Source organism: Aquila chrysaetos, chromosome 24, assembly GCF_900496995.4.
Source record: "Aquila chrysaetos chrysaetos chromosome 24, bAquChr1.4, whole genome shotgun sequence".
NCBI lineage: Eukaryota > Metazoa > Chordata > Aves > Accipitriformes > Accipitridae > Aquila > Aquila chrysaetos.
In genome coordinates, this window is record NC_044027.1 from 4,714,806 (window position 1) to 4,724,027 (window position 9,222).

General features: G+C 51.4%; 1 protein-coding gene across 2 annotated transcripts; it reads right to left on the reverse strand.

Annotated features, from left to right (window-relative positions):
* Positions 1-1,309: 1,309 nt before the first annotated feature.
* RPS10 (ribosomal protein S10) lies at positions 1,310-7,886 on the reverse strand. Of its 2 annotated transcripts, none has more exons than XM_029999556.1 (6): positions 7,760-7,886; positions 6,506-6,655; positions 5,873-6,044; positions 2,418-2,495; positions 1,965-2,020; positions 1,310-1,398 (listed from the first exon to the last, which is right to left on the reverse strand). In XM_029999556.1, exons 2-6 carry the CDS (start codon positions 6,653-6,655, stop codon positions 1,357-1,359), a joined length of 498 nt encoding a protein of 165 aa, XP_029855416.1. In that variant the 5' UTR covers positions 7,760-7,886; the 3' UTR covers positions 1,310-1,356. The 2 variants fall into 2 exon arrangements, with proteins under 2 accessions (XP_029855416.1, XP_029855417.1); XM_029999557.1 differs by lacking the exon at positions 7,760-7,886 and adding an exon at positions 7,678-7,701.
* Positions 7,887-9,222: the final 1,336 nt, after the last annotated feature.

Genomic DNA, 9,222 nt, shown 5'->3' on the forward strand with positions numbered 1-9,222 from the left:
TTTTTTACTTGCTCATTTGGATTGTCCCTCTAAATCTTCCCTTTAATGAGTCAAATATTCTTTTAGAAGAAAATATTTACCATTTCTTACCAATTGCTACACACTGAAATACTCCAAATGATCTGAAATAGTTGCTTAATTTTGCATGAACCTAAACATTTTGCTGAACACAACACTGCTTCCCAAACAGAATCACAACTACAAATGCATAGTAGCAAGTGTAAACATTAGCACTACACTGTAGGATAAAATAAGCAGAAACTTGAACAAAAAGCCCCAGTAGACCTGGACAACCCACAGGCTCACTAGCAAAGTTGGGAAAAAAAAAAAAAAGAAAAAAAAAGAGCTTCATTAATGCATATTCCCGTTAAAAGCTAGGCTGTAAAGTGCATTCTGGTTAAATCCAGTCACCTGGGATTCAGCAGGTTACTCTGGATTAGGTTTAGCTATATCATAACCTAAAAACTTCAACGGAGGCAGACGGATCAGTTAAAACGAAGATTTGAAACACCTAGTCTCTCCCTACAGTGCCAACTCCCTCAGAAATAAACAAATAAATTAATAAATAATCTCATGCCCACCATTTCCCCCAACCCAAACCAGGACTGGAATGAACTACCTTCTCCCTGGGTTAGTGTCTAGCACTTCTGCGGTATTAAGGCCGCCCTGAACAAGATACGTTTACCAGGCTACAGAAACCCATTCCCAATTAGCACTATCCCATCATTAGATAGCGAGTGACATCTACTGGTCGGCTGCACACTGCAGGGGACACTGGTCTGCGCCTCCCTGCCCCGGCTCTGCTCAGCTCCAGACAGCAGGTGCTGTCACAAACACCCCATCTTTCTTAAGCCAGAGTTAATTAACCCAGTGATTTCAGAACTGGGATAAAGGAAATGCTCACCTGCCTGCATGGGCTGTGTCGGATTCACAGAGGGCCTCAGGCTGACACAGCTGAACTTGCCGAATTTTCTGTCTGCAAAATAGAATTGTCTCTCAGCCCAGCTTTACTGCATTACTGGGAATTACTAGAAATTAGTGTCTTCCTGGGCAGAGAAGAAAAACTGCCTCCAGCACTTCTGCACTGCCATGAACCAATGTTCCTCATTCCTCCATAAGAATCACCTCCACACACTAGCGAAACCCTACGTCACTAACCACCGAACCTACAAAGTTCCTCTTCTACAACCTGTTTTCTAATCACAAGTTATTCCACTACTGCTGTTACACATGCCAAAGATTTGAGTCACCTCTGCTACGTGAGCTCTAGATTTATGCACTTAAAAACGACACAATGATGCAACCCAGGTGGCATTTTCACCTATTTTATTATACACAAAACATGAGCAGGAAGTTCTACTGAGGAGGCTGACCACGTCCACGACCAAATCCACCTCTCTGCAACAGAAAAGGAAGAGCATTAGAAGTCACCGTATTAAGCAAGTGACAGCAGCAAATACACAGCAGCAAGAACCACCAACATCATAAAAGAGCTAGCCTTCTTTCCCCAACTTTGCATTACTTTGATAGGCACCCCCCGCTCCAAGCATAGCCTAACTCTGATCTGTTTTGAGACTAGCCACCTGACACAGGTTAACCAGATGAGTGATACTAAGAACAAAATCAACCCACCCTAGCCAGCTCTGTGGATCAGGTCTAAAACTCTTCTATTTCTGACGTATAAAATCGTGCATTTCCTCCAGAGAGCTCAGCTTGCTTCTCAAATGTGTCACTGGCTTCCCGTCACAGCAGCAAGGCCATCACGTAGTTTCCCCAACAGGAATGCAGCGAGCTGGGCGTAAGGGGTAAGTCACCAGCCTCTGCTACACAGTCAGAGCCAAATACCTAAACCCAGCTGGCATACCTGAGAAGCACCACACTGAAGAGCATGCAGATATAACTTATCCGCTTTTTCCTAATCAAACCCTCAATAAAGGCAGCAAATCTCGTACGCAAATACTCACAAACTGGAATTCAGTGGCTGCTCCAGCACCAGCCTCAGCCTTCTTGTCAGCGCCAGCTGAAGGGAGAGAAGAATGAGTTACTAACCAAAGAATCCGCTCCCCAAGTACAGCGCGCTCCTGCTTGGAATCAAAGGTTTACAATCAAAGACGACTAAAACTGAGGCAAAATACAGCAAAGTTAAATAGCTATTATTGAGACTGTTGGAGAGTTACTGGAACCCACCCCAGAGAAAATCCCACAGTCCAGCTTGACAAGATTCAAGAAAAGAATCATATCCATCAGCAGATACAGATGAACTCTATTGCGTAAATGCCTAAGCTATGCCAAGACTCTGATTTTCCCCTTTTCTTCTTGAAAGGAGGCCAACACTGAAGACAATTCTCCCAAAGAGATAAACTGCACAAAGAGCAAGGTTGGCCTGATATTCATACAGCAACATGACGGACACTCACGTGGAACGGCACTGCGTCTGTATGTATCCCTGTCAGCTTCTCCCCGAGTAAGACGGGCGGGGCGTTCACCTTCCAGACCTGAAAGTGAAAAAAGCAACATCAAATACATTGCTTACCCAGGACACAAACAACTCATTCCATGGGTGACCCTGCATCTCAAGGCGGAAAAAAGCCCTCCAGTTAAGCATTACATCTACCAGCAGAGCTGCACCTTAGACAGCTCAGTGTATATAAACCCAAACAAAAAAGTGATACAAGGAAAACATCACTTTAGGGGTGAAATCTGCTTAAGTGCACCAGCTTGTGCTTGGGTTGAAGTTAAATAATGTGAAAAATGGATTTACAGCATCATCTCAATAGTCTCCTGGCCTTCATCAGAGCCAAAAATCAACAATAATAAAAAAATCAGAAACACAGGGAATCTGTCATGTCCAGCAAGCTTGTTCGTAGCTAAGTCACAAACTGCATGACATGCTGATCCCAACCTAAAATACAGCTACACTATCAGTATCACAAATCCTCCACAATGGAATAGATTAATAAAATTAAGAGCAGATTATCTATGTAACAGCAGATTAATATCAGACAGAACACTTGCAGGAAAGAAACAGATGTGGTGGAACTGCCAGCCTTTGCGCCACTCTTACGGGGTTCGCCCTGAGCATCAAAGATGAAATATGCTCCCACGGCACCAGGCCAAGGTCTTCATGCCCAGGCAGTAAGACACATTTAAGGGAAGTTGCTGCCTGATGCACCACAATGTACTACTAGCAGTCTCAAGCATGCTGCAGGAAAACACGAATCACCCACTTCTACAGGCTTGATTTATACTACAGGCATAGTTTTCTCATACAAAAACCAGTTCTTACAATAGATGCTTTTATTACAAAGAGAAACACTACCCACTGATGTGCAAACAGATTAACTTATCCTACAAGTGCTACTACGTCCTTCCCTTCTGTCAGGTTAAACCATTATATCCTCTAGCCAATGGATTTATTTTTTTTAAACTTTATATCTGTCCAGCCTTAATTTCTAACAGTTCAATTACATCTGTAACAGAGACACAAACTTCAAATATCAAATACACAGTAGTCCAAAACCTGCTTTAGACTAACTGTTCCAGCTTTTGTACCAAGCCTTACTTGAGAAAGTCAGTAGCACTGCACAAAAGTACCAGAAAAGGCACCAAAACCCCAAGAGGTCAAGCAAGACACATAAGCTTGGATTCTGCACCACCATCCACACACACCTCTGCAACTCCTAGTCTGCTGCAGCCTAAGGCAGGTAATCCACAGAAAAACAGCACAGAAACTGACAATTTGCGCAGCCCTACCAGCTAACCCTGCCAAGGTGCGGACTGAATGAGGTCACTGGCACTGCACTGAAAAGGGCTGTGATGCTGCAAAGTGAAGCTTCCTCACCGCAGAAACCCTAAACACATTTTAGCCAGGAACTGTAAGCCCCACCCCTCCATTACATATGCAGTTTCTTCAGCTTGCTGGATAAACACAGCATCTAAAGAATAAATTTGATAACATCCAATGCTACTCAGAGATCAAGGAAACCATCATCTTCCTAGTTTCAATGCAATTCTTTCCTTTGAAGCAGATGATGCTACAGTTTTGTTAGGCTAAAAAACAAGTTGCAGGAGATGCAGGTGAACTCCTCAGCACCCCACAGCCGCCATCCCCAGTCCTTGGGGATGGGATATGATGCAGCTCACAAGCAGGAAGAGTGGACTCCTACCATCTACTAGAAAGAGCTTTGTCATGCAGGACTCCTCTTTCACAGAGCAAGATCTGGTTTAAGGGCAGGACAACATCTGTAACGTTATTCTTGGTAAACACAAGAGGCAACTCCACACAAGGCAGAAGACCCACCATGTCCTGCCTTGAGGGAGAAGAAACCATTTCTTGCCCTGAGAGACCAGGCAATGCTGTTCTGCTGACCACAGCTACAGTAACTTTCTCCCTTCTAAGCTTCCAGAAGTTTTTATCTCCCCAAAGATCTTCTGGGCAATTCTACAATCTGTGTTCTGCACTGTGGTGTTTCTTCTCTACTACTAGACCAGAAACCAGGAAAACCAAGCAGAAGGGATTTTGCAGAGCATTTCCAAATACATACAAGCAACATAAGCATCCTTCTCATTCCGAATTATTAGCTTGGAACACAGTAACCTTTTCAGAACTGAACCGAGGGGCATGGTGGCTTCAGCACATTCACCTTAAGTTTATTTATACTGCACTACTGTATGACTCTGCTCACCGTAAAGGCTATCAAAATGGTTCACAAGACATTCACAGGCCAACACCAAGCACCCACAAGGAAAAAGCATAGCTTCTGCCTTGTGTGGACTAGAGAGGCAGGTCTGCAACCCAAACTTTACTATTTAACATTGCTATTTGCAACCAGAGAATAATTCCTTCTGGAAATATGTTTTGGCCATCTGCAGGTGGGTCTATAACACATTTTGCAGGGAGGCAGCTGTGGGCAATCTGAGAGGTCAGCATCAGCAGCACATATGTTTGCATGACCGGTATCTCCTTCACTCTGGGGTATGAAAAACCCACCAAGAAAAAAATCAGAATAACGAGCCCAACATACCACACGTATTTGTTGTAAATCTTTAAAAAAGCGAAGGCAGCTTTAATAATCTGACTTGCTTAACAGCATGTTAAGTGTACGTGACCAAGCCAGAACTGTGGTTATCCAACTTGACCGCAGGTCAACCACAGTTGAACCCCCATGTGAAGCACAGCCAGCACCCAAGCTTAGCTTTTGCTTTTAGTCATCGAATCCTGTGCCCGCGTGCTACACCCGAATTCGAGTTTGCTCCCTATCTCAGCAATCCTAGCCAAGGCCACTCAACTTTCATTCAACAGCCTCCCAGGTAGTTGTTCTAAGGATAACTCAGCCAGAGACAAGGTTCTCTGTACCTGCTGGACTAGACCAGCACCACACACACCATCTTCCTGAGGAAGAACTGCAGCAGGCTCTTCCCAAAAGACAAGAACAGTTTTTGAAAAGCCCCGGCAGCTACAGACATCCTCCGTCTCAGACCTCAGCCATGTCTGGGCACCAACTGGTACCTCGATCCACAGCATGCGGTTTCAGCGTGCCTGCCCTCAGCAATTCCAGGCACCTGCGTTACCAGAGAAGGCCAAGTCCCACACTCAAAGCGTTTCTCCCAGTCAGTCTTTCTTTAGTCCTCTGCAACTTTTCAGTATGCCAGCAGCCATCAAACTAGTGCCAAATACAAAAGCAATAAACCTACACACGTCTCCTTGATCTACTCATGTTTATACATCCAAAAATCACAGCAACTCACACCAGTCCGTGCTGGAAGCTGACATTCAGCTGACTGTCCACCACACCTGCGCTGTCTAACACGCTTAACTTCGTGCCCTGCTTCCTCCTGCTGACTCGGACGTCACCTCTCAACCACCGCTTACCTTTGGGCCGTGGTCTGCCAGTCTCCGGGCGGCTCCGGCGCAAGGTTGCGGGGACGATCTCAGGGGGGAGGTGAAGGTAATCGCGCAGGTACTGGATGCCCTCGTTGGTCAGGTACCAGTAGAAATGCCTCCACGCAAACTGCTCTTTCACATAACCACGGGATTTCAGAGACTAGAGAGAGAATTCTCAATTATTTCATGTATGATCCTTATCATCATTCAACATCTCTGATCAATACCCTCACCAGATGCTTTTATGAACACAAGAGATTACTGGGGTTATGTGGGGAATAGAAATTTAGGAACAGATAAAAGTTCACATGTGCAGGACAAAATTACAGCATCATTCCCATTCTGCGAGAAAATACAAGGCTACTCCACACAGAGGTATCATAGCTTCAAAAACGGAGCTAGAGATGTGGATCCACAAAAGACTAACCTTGTACAGTCTCTGGGGAACAATAACTCAAAAAGGAAACAGCAAAAATCAGGAAAATAACTGTAACACGAAAGAAATAGCAAATGCAAGGCAATGTTTATTTGATAACGGCTGATGATGTTTATTCATAAGTACACAACAATCTCGTGTGCCCAGGCCCCAGCTGGCTGGCAGCCCGGCCCTCGCCTCCGTACCTGCATGGCTTTCATGACGTGGAGGTTGGGCACGTTCTTGTCAACGAGCTCGGGATGCTTCGGCATGTGGACATCTTTCTTGGCCACCATCACTCCCTCCTTAAAAAGGAGTTCGTAGATGGCAATTCGGTTCTTCTTGGGCATCAACATCTAAATAAGAGGTAAGCAGCAGACGGTAAATACAGGTGATTTAAAATAGAAGCATTCAAGAGCCTACCGGAAGCAATAAAATAACAACAGTGCTGGTTTGTACAAAAAGCCTAACACTTAAGGTACATCCCCCAGGTTCCTGTCTCCTAGAAGAACTTTCTGAACTACTTTTCAACACCTGAGGTGCTGGGTATCCCTTCCCATTGCTTTCCTGTGAAGGAAAAGTGAGCAGTCCAAACTTTTGATCATTAACATTAACTCACATCACCATAGTAAAGACTGTAAACTAGCTGATGTCAGTGAAAACAAGAAACAAGGGTTGACACAGGCGGGGCAGAGGCACAGCTCAGTGTAAAGGCACCTTTCGGCTCTACCACCGGTGCCAGGGGCCTGAGGACACTTGTGCTGCTGTTGTTAATACACACTTGATTCGGGAGCCGAGGAAGCCTCTCGCACTCCCTCTTCAGAGCCGGGAGCTGATCCTGGCAGCACAGGAGCGCACCCGAGGCCCATAAGCCCGCACCGGAGCCGCGCTGCTGCCACCGCACCCCAACGAGGGGACGCTCGACCCCGGGCGATGCTTCCCGACACGTCGGACCCCGGAGTGGGACGCTCTGGCCCGCGTAGCGGCGAAGGGAACCGCAGAGCTCCCGGTACTCGGGGCACCACAGCACGCACGAAGCTGCTGAGCGGCTGGGGCACCCTCGCCAACCGTAGCCCCGCGCCGGCCCCGAGCAGGGCAGAGCCCGCGGCCGGTCCGGGACCTCCACCACGGGACCCTCTCGGAGTAGAATGCCCCGGTCCCACCGCTGGGAACTGAAGGGAACTGCCCCTGCAGCCTGCAGGGGGGAGCCTGGGGCAGCCGCTCCACCCCAGGGCCCTCCAGCCCGAGGCCTGGCCCCCCGGTAACGGGACCTCCCCGCGGCCTAGTGCCCCCCAGTCCCTCCCGCCCCGCAAACTCGGGCCTAGATCCCCCCCATCCCGGAAATCCCCCCACGGGGGGCCGGGCGAGGGCTCCCTACCACTGCCAAGCAGCGGCCCCCAAGACGCCGCCCCGAGATGGCGCCGATGCGAGACCGATACGGGCCCAGAGCGCGGCCTCACCGTGGCGGCGGCGGCGGGCCCAAGAGCGGAAAGGAGGGCGCATGCGTCGCGCTGCCGCTTCCGGCCTCCCGAAGGCCCCCCTCCTTGCCGGCGCGGGTGGCCGCGGCGCTGCCTGAGCGGGAAGCGAAGGCCCCCTCCAGCCTGGCCTTGGGGGTGCCCGTTGCGGTGCCTGATGGGAAATGTCACCGCCGCCTCGGGCAGCGCCAGCGGCGTCCCCGGCCCCGGGACCCCCCCGCGTCCCCCCCCAGTGCCGCCCCTCCGCGTCCCCGCCACAGACGTGCCCCTCCACGTCCCCACTCGTGTCACCCCTTCCACGTCCCCACTCGTGTCACACACACACACACACACACACACCCCCCACTCGTGTCACGCCTCCACCCCAGCGTGGTCCCCATGGGGACCGACACCCGCGCTGACCCCGACACCCCCCCCCCCCCCCCCATTTTGGAGGGGAAGGGGCTCAGCGGGCCGGCGGTGAGCCCAGGCCTGTGTCCACGCTGGGGCACGAGTGACATCCCCACACGGCCCGAGCAATGGCCGGGCTGTCCCCAGCCGTGGGGACACTTTCTGATCCTACCCCGGGGGGGGACCGGGGTGAATACACACCCCCCCCCCCCCCCCCCAGTTCCCCCAAGCACGGCTTCCTTCCCCCCTGCCCCGGGGCAGCTGCTCCACACCGGGCACCGGCGGCCATTTCGGGCGGGGGTCTCGCTCCCCTGCTTTGAGGCCAGGAGAGTGGCAGGGAGCGCGGGACCACCGGTGCCCGGTGCTCTGCCGTGGCACCCCGGCCGTCACCGCAGCCCGTCCCGCCGGCAGCGCCCTTTGGAGCCGGGCTGTAAAGCCCTGGCTGGGGTCCCGGGGGAGACACGTTCCCCCACCCCCGGGGCTGCTCCCCGCCGGGCTCACACACCCGAGCAAAGGGCTCGGCATTCACTGGAGGCACACAAAGTCCTCTTTGCGCCCCAAAATGCCTGGCCAGGAGATGGGGGGGGGGGGGACACACCACCTGCAGCCCCCCTCTCTGCAGCCCCTCCAGACTGGTCGGGGGGGGGCGGGTGTGCGGTGGCCCCGGGCAGGGTGCAATGGGGGGGACCAGAGCTGTGTCCCCGTAGGGCCACCCTGTGCAATGTCCCCCCCCACAGACCAGGGCTGCTCCTGCCCCTTTTTGGAGGTTTGAACGCCCCCAAGAGCGACAGGGGAGACGTCCCCCGCAAACACCCCGGACCCGGGGGGGGGGGCTTCGCCACATGGCACCCCTCGACCCCCCTCCGGATGGGGAGAGGGGAGAGGAAGGGAGGCTGCGAGCAAACTCTTGCAGGGGAAGGGAAGGGAAGAGCGGGAGGGGACGAAAGCGCACGGAGGAGGCCGGGGAGGCCGGGGACCCCCCGCCACCGCCGCCAGCCAGGCCACGCGGGGCTCCCGGCTTATTCCCATCCGTCTCCGCAGTCGTGTGTTTTCACCTT